Source organism: Mustelus asterias, chromosome 23 (assembly GCF_964213995.1).
Source record: "Mustelus asterias chromosome 23, sMusAst1.hap1.1, whole genome shotgun sequence".
NCBI lineage: Eukaryota > Metazoa > Chordata > Chondrichthyes > Carcharhiniformes > Triakidae > Mustelus > Mustelus asterias.
Window position 1 is genome coordinate 51,247,063 of NC_135823.1, and position 17,492 is coordinate 51,264,554.

The following is a 17,492-nucleotide window of genomic DNA, read 5'->3' on the forward strand; positions in this document are numbered from 1 at the left end:
GTCAATGCTCTAAAATGTATTTCTACAGAATTCAAAGTTACTTAAATATGAATTTAAAATTTTTCTCCTATTTAGTACAGCAGTATTTGTGATAGGAGCAAAAATGATCCCAGGTTTGACTCCTCTTTCTGCTGATTTATTTCAGCTCAACAACAGTTTGGATGCTATAAATCAGTCTCAGCACCACTGGCTGAGGAAGGAGAGGAACTACTCCAATCCACCCTGAAAGTACATATATGTGGATGCTGGGCAAGGACACACTGGCTTGTCTATGAATCTCTCAATGATTGAATAGCTTTCCAATACATTTTCCTTCCTGTGGAATAACAACCCCTCAACTTAGGTATGGAGGGCTTCTGACACCCTTGGAGCTGTACTTCAGGGAATGTTAGCATCTTTAGGAGAATTGCGGGGCAAAAATAGGAGGGGGTGGCTGACAGCTTGGTAAACAATGTTTTAAGACTTGATGAAAAATTTTGAAAGCTAATGTCATTGGCATCCTTCCATCTGTGTAAGATGGACACATAGCAAATCAAATCCAATGGGGGGAAACCGTACCTTGGGATGGAATTCTCCCAAGCCCCCACTGGCGTGTTTGATGGCAGGCAGGTGAGAGAATATGTCAAGAGGGCTGGTGCCTATCATGGCAGGTCAGAAAACCTGACAGAGGACAGCATAGTCCTTATTTGCATCCTGTTAATGGGGTTCTCTGCGATGCTGGCAGGAAAAAGAAACTGTGAAACACGTTCATTCAATGTGGCACGCAGATGTCAGGACTCATCTGAACAATGTCTGGGGCTGCCTCTTGAGTTCGGGATGGAAGCATCTCACAACCCAGGAACACCACAGTAGTGGATCGGGATTGCAACTGCAGGTGGATCTTCCAGATCTGGAGACCTGGAGGGGTCCACCTTCCAGCTTCAGAATGTTCCCAGAGATCTATCTTCATTTTTAGGAGGTCTGCCTTCTTTCTTCAATAGTGGGTCAGTAATGTTGGATGCCTTTTTGATATGGCACCTATACGATGGCAGACTACACACCATCCAGGCCTGCCCTGCCACTGAATGTGGCATGAAACACCAGGGCGCATAATTAATGAGATCGGTAACAGAGGATTTGGCGTGTTTTTCCAACATCCTCAGTGGGAAACACGCCATGTTTTTGCCATGGCACAGTCTCAAATTGTAGAATTCCGCCCTTGATGAATCAATTATACATTAACTTGCCAGTAAAAATTGACATATGCAAGTTAATTGTACCTTTTACAATGAGGATGTTTTGAGTACTGTAGATGCAAATATACTCTTTTGTCACTGAAGCCTTCCTACTAATGGTACTTCTTTATGGGTCTTTGTTACTGGTGTCTCCTTTTTGATACTTTTTAAACCCAATTGCTGTTTGTATAGAATTACATGCCAGAAATTCCTGAGTAGAATAAATATTTATATCACATTGCCTTCCCACATACTTTCTTTCTTGTACGTGGATTCGTCAGTGAAGTGTCATTTCATTCTTGGCCATGGTTTGAATTGAATCCACTTCTCTCTCTCAGCTGCATGAGTTTAGTGCTGTTAATTTGGCACTTCAAACCAATTTCCAGTGGGGCAAGCCAGCACAAATTTGCCCACAATTGGTTAAAACAATGGCAGTCTCAGAGAAACCATGAGAAGTGAAGAAATTAACATTGATGCAGTTGGAATTAGATATGAGAATCCTTACCTCACCTTCAAATTTATATAATTTTGCACCATTTTAATCCACACTTACTCCACCCACAGATATACTCTCACTCACTTCCACAACTCCTCCAGCATGATTTTGGTTTCCTGCCCCTCATCACTGGTGATCTTACTTTCTCTTGCATACTGGAACTTCATCCCTAAATAGCTTGCAACAACTCATTCTACTTTCGAAAAGTACTTTTGCTTTACCATACTTTTTTTTTTAAAAAAACCACCCGTAATTCTATCTTCTTTTTTGAGGAACATGGCAAAAGTACAAGAAGTTTTTGCTGTTGAATGCAATCTTATATCCATTGCCGACCAGAGCAGATTTTTGAAATAAATGATTTCTGCCCTCCCCAAAATCAGTCACTCACAGTGTATCGTCCCATCAATGGAGAAGGTTGAGGAGTTCTGGATATATATGATGGGGGGCTGTCATCTTCACCCAAAAACTCTGGCACCTTGGTGGCATCGAAACATTTCTCCTTCCATCGGTTTAGTTTGGCACTTAGTACTTCACTGGTCTAAAAGGAAGAAATATACAATGATTTATGAAATTAAAATTACAATTTTGAAGAATTTTTCAAATCAAGAAGCATAAAGATTCATTCTGCGCGCACATCTTCAGCCACATATTCTAGTTACTGTCTTTTTGGAGAGGGGAATGCAATTTGAATTGTAGATACATGATCATTCAGTTCTATCAGAAGCAACACTTTGGGTACCTTTTCTTTTGCCTGGAAGGCAATCTACCCTTAGACTTTGTAAAACATGAAGTGCAGCTATTTTCAGTTCCATTCAGTATGATGGCTTCAGAGTTTGGTCACAATGTTCACAAAGGAAATTTGGCATGTCAGTTATCACTCTCAGCAACTTTTACAGATGTACCATAGAAAGCATTCTTCCTGGTTGTATCACAGCTTGGTATGGCTCCTGCTTTGCCCAAGACCACAAGAAACTACAAAAATTTGTGAATGTAGCCCAATCCATCATGCAAACCACTCTGACTATGTCTGTACTTCTCGCTGCCTCGGCAAAGCAGCCAGCATAATTAAGGACCCCATGCACCCCGGACATTCTCTCTTCCATCTTCTTCCGTCGAGAAAAAGATACAAAAGTTTGAGATCATGTAGCAACCGACTCAAGAGCAGCTCCTTCCCTGCTGCCCTCAGCCTTTTGAATGGACCTACCTTACGTTAAGTTGATCTTTCTCTACACCCTCGCTATAACTGTAACACTACATTCGGCACTCTCCTTTCCTTCTCTATGAACAGTATGCTCTGTCTGTATAGCGTGCAAGAAACAATACTTTTCACTGTATGCTAATACATGTGACAATTAAAAAATCTAAATTAAAAAAACAAATCAATTTTAATGCATTACCATATATTTCCCCCAATAAGAGCATACTTTCACCAGTTCAATCACAGACCTTTTCATGGTAATTGCTCAGTTCTTGGGAAAAGCTGCAATGTTTGTCCACTAGGAAGCAGAACCGTCTTTTTTCCTCAAGTAAGGCCTCTTTGCAACCTTCAGTAATGAACCGCTGAATATCATTTTCCCTTGTACTGATGGTCGCTAAAAACTGGGAAACAAAATACACATGAATTTTCTGTATTTCATAAACAATAGTAATTTTTAAACAGGTCATACCTATGGAAATTCTGGTAGAAGATCCAGCTTCTATCAAGTTTTTGATAGTATTATAGAAATAATTTGGAGCATTACTTTTAATGCAGACTTTTAAAAAATGCCTGGTGTATTCTCACGAATTAGAAAAGAGATAGCAACTAAAATGATGTTTGCTGATATCAATGGTTGCATTTCAGAAATTAAAGATTTGTTCTAATCAAATTAAAAAGCAACATTAAACGATCAGAAACTGGCCATTTAAAATTGAAGTGCAAACGAGGAGCATGAGAAACAAAAAAATCAAACAGGGCTAATTCGGCGCAGTAATATTACCATTTAGGGACTCAAGATCAGAATAAAGGCAACATGTCATTAAATTTAGAACAGAAATACTCCTCCAGTCACCTCATACATATTTCAACTTTTGTTTATTGTGATTGCAGAAAGATTTTTAACACAGCAGAACCAAATGCTTCTGTAATAAAAATAAACATTTTTGTTCTAGTTGTCAGTGGTATGCTTTCCACACCATATTTTCAAGCATACCAATTGGTAAATGATTTTTACTGCTTACTCCGAAATCCATTAAGAAACAGCTTAAACGCAAGGTGCACACAGCCTAACTGTTTCCTGGTTTTATTTCAAGGACAAACAGATCAGTGAAGCAAACCCGCACCTTCTTTATGATGTGGGTATGTTTCCATAACCTAGAGCTGTCATGTTATGATTAAGCTTACATTTTAGGGGAGAAGGAGATGAAAGGTAAAACATCATTCAAAATAGTCAAAAAACTAAAGAAGAAATGGAATCATGTCTGTAAAAACACAAACTTTGCTTAAAACACAAAGTGCGATAGTGTATACAAATAAACCAAGGATTCAATGTCACCGCACCCCCCCCCCCCCCCCCCCCCCGCCCCCCACAGTGAATTATACAGAGTGCCAATTTCTTGTTCATGACTAAACTAACTGATAAAATCTGGCAGAGTTTGATCTAAGAGCTCGATTAGAGTTCGATCTGACAACAAAATCTGTATTTATTAGCTAAGGAATCGGGCCAAATAAACACATGGGCCAGAATTTTCTGGCCATTCATGCCAAAGGGATTCTCTGGTCCTGCGACAGTGAACGGAGATTTGGTTGAGCGCCACATTCTCCGTCTTGGCTTGCAATGGTGGCGGGGCACGAACAGCCAGAAAATTCTGGCCAAGGATTTCCTCTTTATCTGGAAAAAGCCACTTCCTTGTTGCAAAATAGTAGGGCTGGAATCCAGGTTATTCAGAAGAAATTGATGTTTACACAAACTAGAAACTGTTCAAATTGGAATTGGACCGATAGCCACTGTTTTTTTTTTAAAAAAGGAAAATAGTCAGAAATTTTCAAGGAACTGAAAAGTTTGACAGAACTTTTGCCAGTGTAACAAGTAGCCTCAAAAAGTTGCATTATACAGACTTATTTAACAATGAGTCATATGAGTTTGATTAAGCAACCATAATCATGTTTTAATAACAAAATTAGCGTTTCGTTTTGCTTTTTTATTCAATCTGGAGATGTGGGCGGCACAAGCAAGACAGGCAATTTTTGTCCTCCCTTAATTCCCCATGAGGAAATGTCAATGGCAAACTAGATTTTAACTTTCATTATCATATTAATGGTTTTCATTGGTGAAGGCAACATAGAACTACTAAAATTAAACTGGCATCGTTGACAACCACGTTATGTAGATGAAAAAGTGGCAAGTAAATTCATGCCAAAAAAACTATATTCAATGCAGTCATTGATAATACTGTGCATGTTGGTTAAAGGCATTAAAAAATATATATATTTGCTTAATCTGTGGCAATTTAAGATGTGTTCAACATGGAGAATGATTATTATTTATTATTCTCTCATGATCCGCAAAATCTGAATTTGTAGTTCCTATACCCAAGGTTAAGGTCATTCCTAAATAACAAAAAGAAGAGTCCTAATATCAATTCCTAGGAGATCCTGCCTTATATCTGGCATCAGTTCGAAAAACATCTGTTTACCACAACTTTGTCTCCTAACCCTTAGCCAATTACGTACCCAAGTTACCTTTATCATTTTCATTGTGCATTTCTATTTTCTGAAATTTTCGCATTAACTAACAAACCATAGCTCCCTTACTCGCAATAAACACTCTTTCAGCAGAGCAGGGATGAAATAATTTCCTTCAAATAAGTAACTTGCTCTCACCTACAGAAAAAGGAGGTCATTCAGCAATTTGTGGCAGTTGTACCTCTACAACTGAGTAATGCTCAGTTGTAGAGGTACAAGGCTACTTGTTGCCTTGCTTTCTGCCCCATATCTTGCAATACACATTTCCCATTCTAATAATGGTCTTTAGCTCAATAAACACTTGTGGTAAAGCATCTGACGTTTCAATAACCTCCTTGGGAAAACATTTTTTCTAACTTCCACCTTTATTCTTCTAACAATACTCAGTCTATTGCTAGTCATTCATGAACCAGCAATATTTATTCACTGTTTATCCTCTCAGAATGCTGAAAATATCCATTCTATCATTTGTTTCATATATTCAACACCTTCCAACAATAAAAGCCCTAATTTCTCAAAATGATTACCTCATTCCTGCATCATTCCAGTGAGTCTTCACTGTTCTCTTTCCATGGTTCCATTATCCATCCAATTATGGGATTCCCACAACCTCATGCAACACTCCTCTGTGGTCCAATCTATGTCTTTTACATTTACTGCTTCTAAATCAGGTTGCCTATTCATTGGATACATCATCTTTTTAAAAAATGCTTTTTCATTTCTCTCAGGGGCTTTTTTGGTTATTTGGTTAAGACGGATCAGGAAAAGTCCTTGGTTCAATCCCTAGTAAATACAGAATTGGTGGAACTCAGCAAGGGTATCTCAACCAGCCTCAGCCAGGGCCCTGAGCTAGGAACGGGAATGAAAGTCAGCTCTCTCATTCCTGAACGTCAACCAGAAACCCCTGTTGGAAATGTGCTTGTATGGATATTGTTTAAGGACAAAATAAAACCCAACTGTGATGGCTCCTCTTGCAGTTGAATAACTGCAGCTACTTACTACAACAGTACACCGAAGATAGTCATTTAGGCACAGAATCATAGGGAAGATGGATTCTGGTGGAACTGCATCGAAAAGATTGGTTTGGGGGTGGGAATTTAGTAGAAGGGGAGGACTTTATTGTCAAGCCCTGTATTTACCAAATGTCAGCAATCAGTCAAAGTGTGAAAGAAATAAGAGTGGGGAAGTATTGAAATAGGCCAAAGGGATCCCTTTATAATGTTCATGCTTTTTATAGTTGTGTTGAACCTATTTCCTGAATTGGGAACTATCTTTTTTTCAATCCCTGCAAATTCTCTGCTACACTTAACAAAGAAACAGAAAATGGCAGTGCCTTACACATTGGCCAACTGTACTTAGTAACAGGGCTCCTTCGTTTTAGAGTCTAATTATTTTGTAGGGAGGGGAAATTAATTTCCTGCCTTTTAGCTAAATTCTGCTTTCTGCTGATAACGTACAATTGGTTTATCAAATTCCACTTTATCAACTACAATAATCACAGTCTGAGAAAAAGTCATTTTGCAGTGTAGAAGCAGCTTGACTTTGCATCTAAACATGCTGTGCCTGACCTGGGAATGCTTGGTGCCAGCACTGGTTGCATGAAGAGCAAAGTATTTTGTTACCACCACTCACATCTTTTATATTAATGAACAAAGGAAAAAAACACACAGAAAAAAATGACTTCAACAGCAACTGGCATGTGAAACAGTATCTACACTTCTGAAAAAAGAAAAGGTAATAAATCAAGGAAATCTCTTCAACAACCTAAACAGTATGGGTTCAAATTTACAGTTTCAATTATCATGACTTAGTACAGTCTGAAAGATATATCATTCTGAACAAACTGCAGTCAAGGAATAAAGTCCAATTAATTGTGAAGGAAAGTTCTACTTGAAAAGTGTTAAAAGACAAGTCTCAAGCAGCTCTCAGAATACAAGTCCTTAACTCACATTTTGTGTATGAAGTAAATCCAAGCTCAACTATAGTAAGCACAAGCATTTCAAAGTAATGTATTTCATTATTAACTACAAATTACTGACACATTAATTCCTTCTATCATTCAAATATAGTTAGAAACCATTTATCTTGCTGGAAGTTATGTTTAGCACAACCGCACAGGATGGAAATCACATAGAAACTTCTTTATATTAATTGACCACAAGCACAACTCCTATCAGCTGAGCAGAGAACAATGTTGTCCAATAAATTGGCCACCAGTGGCTGTTTGGGAATTCAAATGTGGCTAATTTTATTTCTGGTTAGCAAATAAAAAATGAATAATAAACAGTGTAGTCAAATTGCTTGCACAGCATATATACTTTAACCTTTTTTGTGCATTTGTTTGCTGGCAAAATGGCAAGACAAAAAGGGCAGCGTGTGTATGTTTTTTAATCATTGGTTACTTGGTACACGTTTAAGCAAATATACAGGTGCAAAATCTATTTATATGTAATGTGTGACAGCAAAGTAATAAAAATACTCGTCAACCTGATGAAACTACAACACAGGACTACTTGCATGCCAAACAGCAGAAGCAGCAAGCAATAGACAGAGCTCAATGATCTCACAATAAGCAGATCAGATGTAAGCTTTGCGGTCCTGCCACATCCAGTTGTGACTGGTGGTGGACAATTAGACAACAGACAGATGGAGGAGGCTTCACAAATATCCCCCATCCTCAATGATTGAGGAGCCCAGCACATCAGTGCAAAAGACAAGGTTTTGAAGGTGGTTGAAATGATGGTTGAAACACAGACATAAAATACCAATAGCACCATGATAATGGAGGAAGCCAAAGTCCCTCCCTAACTGAAGGAAACCAGAAGGATTTTTTTGAAAACAACATAAACTGGATGGGGTAGTTTTGAAAATAAAAGATAAGCAAGCTGCAACTGATGGAAATCAGCAAGAAACCAACAAGAACTTGAATGTATATATGACTTTAAATTTAAAGAAATACTCCGAGTCACTTCATAAAGAACAAGAAAAACTTTAAATCTAACATGTAGGATGCAGGGAACCTGTGTCGGTCAGTGAAGACGTGGCTGAGATGGTCAACTGGATCTTTGGGTAGGATTGAATACATGGAGCAGATATTTGAGTTGCAGTTTATGGATGGTACGAAATCCCCAGTGAGAACATTTGTTGAGGTTGGAGGTAATAAATCAATGATGTTTTCAGCAAAGGAGTGCCTGAAGTAGGAACTGAAGTGGACTATGTTGTGAAGGGGGAATAGGACATGGGATTTAATATTCGCTTTAAATAGAACACCATGATTATGAACCATGTTGATTAGCTGAAGCATGTCAGAGGATAGGAAGGAATTACCAACAAGGGAGAAAGAGTACATTTATAAAAAATAGTTTAATTACTCTTTAACATATTTGATTTCCTCAATATATATGCCTGGTTACGTGGAATCCATAGAATCCCTACAATACAGAAGGAGGCCATTCGGCCCATCGAGTCTGTACAAACTACATCCCACCCAGGCCCTATTCCTGTAACCCCACACATTTACCCTGCTAATCCCCTGATACTAGGGTCAATTTAGCACGGCCAATCCACCTAACCTGCACATCTTTGGACTGTGGGAGGAAACTGGAGCACCCGGAAGAAACCCACGCAGACATGGGGAGAAAGTGCAAACTCCAAATAGACTGTGACCAGAGGCCGGAATTGATTTGATTTATTATCACCACATGTATTAGTATACAGTGAAAAATATTGTTTCTTGCATGCTATACAGACAAATCATACCGTTCATAGAGAAGGAAACGAGAGAGTGCAGATTGTTGTTACAATCATAGCTAGGGAGTAGAAAAAGATCAACTTAATGTAGGTAGGTCCATTCATAAGTCTGATGGCAGCAGGGAAGAAGCTGTTCTTGACTTGATTGGTACATGACCTCAGACTTTTGTATCTTTTTCCTGACGGAAGAAGGTGGAAGAAAGAATGTCAGAGGTGCGTGGGGTGCTTAATTATGCTGGCTGCTTTGCCGAGGCAGTGGGAAGTATAGACAGAGTCAATTGATGGGAGGCTGGTTTGTGTGATGGATTGGGCTACATTTATGACCTTTTGTAGTTTCTTGAAGTCTTGGACAGAGCAGGAGCCATGCCAAGCTGTGATACAACCATAAATAATGCTTTCTATGGTGCATCTGTAAAAGTTGGCGGGAATCGTAGCTGACATGCCAGATTTCCTTAGTCTTCTGAGAAAGTAGAGGCGTTGGTGGGCTTTCTTAACTATAGTGTTGGCTTGGGGGGGGGGGGGGGGGTTTGTGGGTGACCTGGACACCCAAAAACATGAAGCTTTCGACCATTTCTATTTCGTCCCCATTGATGTAGACAGGGTTTTCCACTACGCTTCCTGAAGTTGATGACAATCTCCTTCGTTTTGTTGACATTGAGAGAGAGATCATTGTTGTAGCACCAGTTCACCAGATTCGCCATCTCATTCCAGTACTCTGTCTCATCAATGTTGGCGATCTGACCCACTACCACTGTGAAGCAGCAGTGCTAATCACTGTTCACCGTGCCGCCCAGTAAAGTTACAGTGCATGTTCTACTCCTGATTGCCAGCTGGTGAAGGAAGAATCCAAAGCCTGTCTTTTCTTGGGATAGATTTATCCAGAGTGAAACATACCACGTATATATCACCTGACTCCACTTAACATGTGTGTTAGTAAGTGTCTCTTTATATGTACTCAGGTAACCATCCAATTAATGCCCTTCATCTGAAAGTACTTAACCTCAACCGATACAATAAAAAAATGCATTTCTGTTAAATAATTTATCTAATGACTCAACTGATTACGAGGACAAATTGATCAGTACATAAGACCACAAAATCCTTGATGTGTACTGCTGTTTCTATGAGCCCTGATACGTACTGCTATGTTGAGGTGCATTGCTGAGCACTCTCATGCATGTTGAAGAAACAGAGCTGAACCTCCATTCGCCAATGTTAGCACTTGTATTTTGCTTTATTCATTGTTCTTATCTCAAAACTTCTACTTTGAGCGAAACAATGAGATGTTTTCCCCCAGGTGATTGGAAGCACTCAGCTGCAGTTCCCAATGCCACACTCATTAGGAATCTCTTTACATCAGTAGTGGGATGCTTTTGCTGGTAGTTCCTGACATTTTACCAAATTAGCTGAAGTGAATGGTGGGATCTCGTTTACCCAAATTTGGTAAATTCTGTTACATTTATTTTGGGTTGTTACTGACTGTGACAGAATCATACACAAGGTATGGCAGTAAAATCACCCACTAATAATATAAAAGCAGCTCTGAAATCATCCTTTGGATGTAGTTATACTCATTTGGGAACAATTGACAACTCATCAACAATGCACTGCCCTTCTAAGGGCTGAACTGTGCAGATGAACAATATTACAAGTCAAACAAAAATAGAAAATGATGGAAATGCTCAGCAGGTCAGATAGCACCTGTAGAGAGGAAGGTAGTGTGGACGTTCAGGTGTATGGAACATAGGAACAGTGTCAGCCATTCAACCACTCAAGCATGTCCCATCATTCAATGAGATCATGTCTGATCAGGTTTCTAACAAAAGGTCATCAATCCAAAATGTTAACCCGCATCTTCCCTTCTCTACAGATGCTGCCTTAACACAGAATTTTCAAATATTATTGGTTTATAATTTCATATTTCCATTATTTTACTTAATGTTACAAATCAGACAGCTGTTCTTCAACATAGAAGAGTTGCCACTTGAATGATCATGACAAACAAGCTGCATTAGTTACCATAAACAATTGTAATTGTGTAGTTTCTGGTTCCCGAAAGTAGATTTTGATTGTCAAAGTAGGTTATTAGTACAGATGATAGTCAGTAGGATTCCTCTGTACCACTGCAATACAAAATTAACACCTTTTCTTCCTGTGTAGTAGAAATATTGGCATATTCTTTAATATCTATCTCTGAAAAAAATATAGATGCTGCTAGTTTTACTGCACAGCCTGAATTGTATGGTCCCTCCAGTGGGAGCCGGCAGCAATTTTATGGTGGGGTGGGCACGGCCTCGCTGACTGCCATGGGCGAGCCCTGCGCAATCTGAAAAATTCAAGCCCATGTTTTAGATTATAGTAGATCAGCCATTTGCTGATGCCCACACTGATTCTTAACAAGTGGCCACCTCCTTGCTTCTTTACCTCAAGAGCACTGAAATCAAATTTACATGTTCACATCATTGGCCATGCTAAATATGAACTGCACATGATTTTCAGATAAACATACGTGAAAGATTTTTCAGTGAAGCACTCAATTCTGTAAAAAAAAAGTATTAGCTATGAGCCAAAGAAGTACACCTCTCACCAGCAAACCATCGGCATACTGTAGAAGGATTAACAGGTTAAGTTCTGTATATTGAAAGAGAAAAATGACAGCAATGGGATAGGAATTGTCAGTTTACACAGAATAATAAGCTAATACCTACCTCCATTTCTTTATTTTCATATTTGTATGCATTTTTTGTTCCTTGACTTTTCCTTCGAAGCTTTTTGAGTTCTGCTTGAGACTTTTCAAGGGAATCCAATTTAGTTCTATGTTCTGTTTGGTACTTTTTAAGAGTTGCCTGCAAACAAAATTTCATCAGTGTGTTAATCTGTAGTTTTTTGGACTCTCAAAAAACTTCAGTTCAGTAGGCAATCTTGCAGAGTAATAGCAGAGAATTCTGCTTGGTTGAAGACTTTACAGGGATTCAAACCTCGGAACCTAACTTTGGCTCAATTCACAAATGCAGAAATTCAGATAAGCATCATAGCTATCTTATAGCTATTTCGTTATGCATTCTTAGTCTTTGTTATTCTGCCTTTTCAATATTAAAATAACAACTTGCAGTAAGTCCAGTTCATCTATCACTCTGTCTGTCCTCACGGATTTGCATTCACTTCCAATGCCTCCATTTCGAATTTTACAACCTTGTTTGTAAGCCCCTCCATGGTCTTGCATCTCCCTATCTTTTTAACCCCCATCAGTCCCACAACTCTCAGGTATCTGCACTCCTATAATTCTGCCTCTTGATCCTACCCTATTTTAATTGCTCCACCAAGGGTAGCCGTGTCTTCAGCTGCCGTGTCTTGAAGCTCTGGAACTCTGAAGGCAGTATTTTCTGACACCCCTCAAACCTTGACGCATGTTTTGCAGTGGCAGAGGCAGCCCACCATTAGCCAGCAGCAGGATCTTCTGATCAATAGGGTTTCCCATTGCTTGCGCTCTCCACCACCAGGGAACTTATGCTGGGAAGCCACTGTCAGCAGGACTGGAAGTTCCCACCAGCGGGAACAGCCGCAAAATCCCACCTTATATCACCCCAAGCCCCTCTACCTTTTTTTTGTGCCTTTAAAGTACTCCTTAAAAACCTACCACTGTGTTCATGCTTCAATCATCTGCTCTAATTTTTTTTATGCATCTCAGTATCAAATTCTACTTTATGAAACTTCTGTGAAATGTCTTGGGTATTCTATTATGTTAAAAATGTTATTTGATACAAGTTGTCATTGCTGATTTTTTTGGGGTTAAAAGAGATGAATATGGGCTATAGGAAATCCTCCATTTTTTGTTGTCCCAGTTCTTCTTGCAAGTTCAAATACCTTAAAATCCAAAGAAAAACCAACCCCTAAAATCCAAAATTATAGACAAACACATTTGTCCTATAATGTTAGCTGATCAAGCCAACAAATTTTCTGCTGGATATATTTCTATTAAGTAAAATGTGCTTTGCCAAGCTTTATTGGGTGTTCTTTCCTCTGGCAGGGATGTTTAGAGCAAGAGATCATATTTCAGGATACGGGGTAGGCCATATGAGACTAAAATGAGGAGAAACTCTTCACTCAGAAGATGGTGAACATGTGGAATTCTTTCTCACAGGAGGCTGTGGAAAACAAGTCACTGAATATATTTAAGAAGGAAATAGATAGATTGCTAGAGCATAAGAATGTGGTGTTGAATTAGAAGATCAGCCATGATCATATTGAATAACGGAGCAGGCTCGAAGGACCAAATGGCCTGCTCCTATTTTATATGCTTCTATATTATGACAGCCTTGTCCTCTATGTTAAGAATTCTTGAGCTTTTATTATCCAACATGCTTGAACATTTATTATCCAACAGATTCTTCAGTTATTGGCTTGTTGAAGTGGTTAATTATTTGCTCAGGGAAATAACTGCTGTCACTTTAGAATTATCTGTAAAATTGCTGCTTGCTTACATTATGTGTTGACACACCATTAATATTTGAAACCTAAAAATAGTTGGGTGAGATTGAAGAAAGGATATATCTTTTTGGTGGCACAAGATCAAAAACATATTGAATGAATATTCAGTACTTGAGAAAGTTGAAGGATTTTTTTTTAAGCATTAAGGTTACATTTGTACTTTGCAACAGAAGTGACAATTGCCAGTAATCATAACTTTGTACAAGTTACAGTTGTAGAATGAAAACATTAGATACCTACATTCATGTATTTCACATCTTGATCAGTCTTTTTCTCCAATTCACTTATGATATCTTTGTGAAATTTCCTAAACTTGAAGGTGAAAAAAAAAGTTTTAATGAGAAACCACATCTGCAATAAAGAGAACAGTGAACTAACAGTCGTAAAATAATACATGTCTTAATATAATCTTCTCTCAAACCCAGTTACCATTGATTTTCCACCCAATGGGTTGGGCAGCAGGTGACACTCACGCAAATTCGCAAACTGTTCTGGGCAAAACGTGAAGGAATGTCAATTTCTCAGCAGTTTGGTTTGGAGCAGCTGTTCCATAGGTGAAGAGAACAAATTGATTCCCTTACACTGTTTAGAGCTCTCTTGAGCCCCTGAATTCTCTGTTCAAAGGGTTCCTTTGACATCACTTTGTAATTGGACAACAAAAGATCGATTAGTGGCTTAGATTAATCATTTTTTACTTTTCAAATGCCTTGTGTTAACTAAATAACCTACAATTAAGTTGCTGAGATCAAGAACTCAGATCTGAGAATTTTCATGCAGCAGAACCAGGCTATTGCAGTTTAACTTATAAAAGTATAGTAATCATGAAGGATAAGCTTCAATTGCAAGACAAAAGTAAAGCTATTTAAAACTATTTCAAAGATTGCAAAAATAATTTTAAAAATATATATACATACATTATCTTCCATGTCTATGTTGATTTTCCTGTGTACGTCAGAAATCTCCATGAGGACTTGTCCTGTGGGGACAATTGAAAATTAAGTTCAAGAAGCTGCTTTTTTTTTTCATTTGCACACAGTATTCCCCATTGTAAATGTTCTTGAATTTCAAGTCCATCATTGTTGTTGAAAGCAGAGATAGTTACTTCTTGGCCTCCATCAACTGGATCATTCAACAACAACTACCAGGAACTGCTTAAGAAAGTCAATCCACATTTGCCACTCCGCATCTATCTTTCCCATTTGAAAGGAGTTACAGGTTATATACTTAGTCTGGCTGAGATTAAGAACTGACCAGAGCAGTCAAGCTTGTCAGAAAATGCTGGTTCAGCCTGTAGGCTTGATTTTTAAGCCCTTTGGGGAAGACAGGTGTCAAAAATAGCACAGCTGACTGACCTTAGCTACCTCCAGCCCCCAGGCTATTTTGCTGAGGTAGAATTGGAGGTGGGGACGATTGGTGATGGGCAGCTGATCCACCTCATTAAGGACCACTTCATGCCAATTAAAGGAAGACAACTTGGATTTTCCAGTTGGTCTACAGATTCCCACAGGCAGTGGATGCTGGTTTTGTGCTCAAGGTGACCTCCCAGTGGTCGACAAGCTTAGAGCCATTGCCTGCCTGCGTGAAAAAGCCATTTTTAATTTAAGGCATCTCCATTTTGGAAAACATCCTCCCTCACTTATCTTCCATCACAGCCTGCTACTTTCAACTGAAAGGTCTCTGATTGGCCCTCCAGCTTTGACAGCCAGATTGCTGTCCCTAATTGGAAGAGTCTGCCCTCCAGCTGCTCAGGGGAAAACCACATTGAATGACTATTTCCCCACATGTTGTAGGCTTCTGACCCTTATTTGAGTCAAACAAGGGGATTCAGAAAAAAGCCCGCAGATAAAATCCTGCCCAGTATTAATGCTCTGCCAGTCTATCCAAACGATTGTGTACATGATGATCTGAGAATATTGCCACAATTTGGAAAGAGTAGTCCCAATCAAGAGGCTTCATTTTAAATGAGGTTTTAGAACATAGAACATAGAACATAGAACAGTACAGCACAGAACAGGCCCTTCGGCCCACGATGTTGTGCCGACCTTCATCTGAAACCAAGATCAAGCTATCCCACTCCCTACCATCCTGGTGTGCTCCATGTGCCTATCCAATAACTGCTTAAATGTTCCTAAAGTGTCTGACTCCACTATCACTGCAGGCAGTCCATTCCACACCCCAACCACTCTCTGCGTGAAGAACCTACCTCTGATATTCTTCCTATATCTCCCACCATGAACCCTATAGTTATGCCCCCTTGTGATAGCTCCATCCACCCGAGGAAATAGTCTTTGAACGTTCACTCGATCTATCCCCTTCATCATTTTATAAACCTCTATTAAGTCTCCCCTCAATCTCCTCCGCTCCAGAGAGAACAGCCCCAGCTCCCTCAACCTTTCCTCATAAGACCGACACTCCAAACCAGGCAGCATCTTGGTAAATCTCCTCTGCACTCTTTCCAGCGCTTCCACATCCTTCTTATAGTGAGGTGACCAGAACTGCACGCAATATTCCAAATGCGGTCTCACCAAGGTCCTGTACAGTTGCAGCCTGTCTTTGGCTCTTGAGGCAAACATAGGGCAAAGGGCATAAATGTATTTGCAACTAGCTGCAATTCGTTGTCCGAGGGTTTGTGTAACAGCTTTAGTAGTATGGCCAGATCCTGAAGGAATTTGTTTGAGGCAAAGTTTACCTCTGTTGTTGGAAAGAAATAATCTGGCCTCAATTGATGAACTGGCTTCACATAGTAATTTCTCTTCACTCAAGAATTCAAATCTGGCCGTGGTGAAAATCAAGAATTCCAGGCATTTTACCAAACTGAAATGTATTGATAAGTTATGCAGGATTTCAGAGGGACAGATCAGCGAAGGTAATTTTTTTGCTTCTGTTTTTTAGTCAGCCTAAACAATATGTCTTAAAAACCAGTACAGATTTCAACAAAACTTAGCAGACAGATAAGACCTAAGAACTGATTATTTTTGGTGAAAACATGGTTCTGGGTCCTGGAGTTTATTAACATTGGGAGATGGGACAAATTGATTAAGAATGTTCTGGATATTTAGAATGTTGTTGATTGGTTCAGAGTGTTGTGGATTGTCTCAGCTGCTCTGGTAAAATTTGTCAAAATGTAAGCAGAGCTTTCAAAGCAGGTTGTTAGATATGGATTGACCTGAAGCCTCCTCAGTGAAGTGGAAAAACTTAATAAAAATATATATTTTTTAAAGATTTGTAGTTACAGTGAATCAACCAGGCAGAGAAAAACATCAAGGAAAAGCTGCATAGTTGTAATAAGTGAGTTAACACAGTGTGGCAGAGGTATGGGTTCTTCACTTGTCATCTGTCACTGTTCATCAGAAGATGTATTTTCCCAATCTCCATGCAAAGTCCAACTCTTCCCTCTATTCAACATGGGTGAGTTAAAATAGATAATGTAGTGTGTGCTGAAGTTGTGATGTTGGCTAGAAAGACCTAGTGCTCTTTCCTGAAGTCTACTTATCCAGCCTCCCCATACTCCGGTATCAGGCCCTCCAAGGTAGCAAGAACCATGGACAAATACTTTTCTCTGATTTAGCCCCTAGAGCTTCACATTATGGAACAAACCAACCCTGTAAGATATCTACTTATGGAATTGGAATCTTGAATAACTCCCAGGCTTAGGCAAACCTAAGCAATTCCACCAAGGTAGCTCGAGTCTCCAGAGTTTGCCATTCCCTGTATGTACTAACAAGAGAAAATTTCAACATCCCGATATGCAGTGTGAAGTATTTAGCATCAAAACTGTACAGCAATTTCATTAATGTATGAATTAATATGGCTAAAGATT

At 39.2% G+C, this 17,492-nt stretch overlaps 1 protein-coding gene across 1 annotated transcript in view; it reads right to left on the minus strand.

The window, feature by feature from the left end:
* The window catches only part of baiap2l1a (BAR/IMD domain containing adaptor protein 2 like 1a), a 128,490-nt gene that overhangs the window by 64,329 nt on the left and 46,669 nt on the right, over positions 1-17,492 (minus strand). The window contains exons 4-8 of the mRNA XM_078240619.1: positions 14,587-14,648; positions 13,913-13,984; positions 11,893-12,030; positions 3,157-3,309; positions 2,099-2,248 (exon numbers count right to left, since the gene is read on the minus strand). Of these exons, the coding sequence (XP_078096745.1) occupies positions 2,099-2,248; positions 3,157-3,309; positions 11,893-12,030; positions 13,913-13,984; positions 14,587-14,648 (575 nt within the window). The remainder of the gene's footprint in view (positions 1-2,098; positions 2,249-3,156; positions 3,310-11,892; positions 12,031-13,912; positions 13,985-14,586; positions 14,649-17,492) is intronic.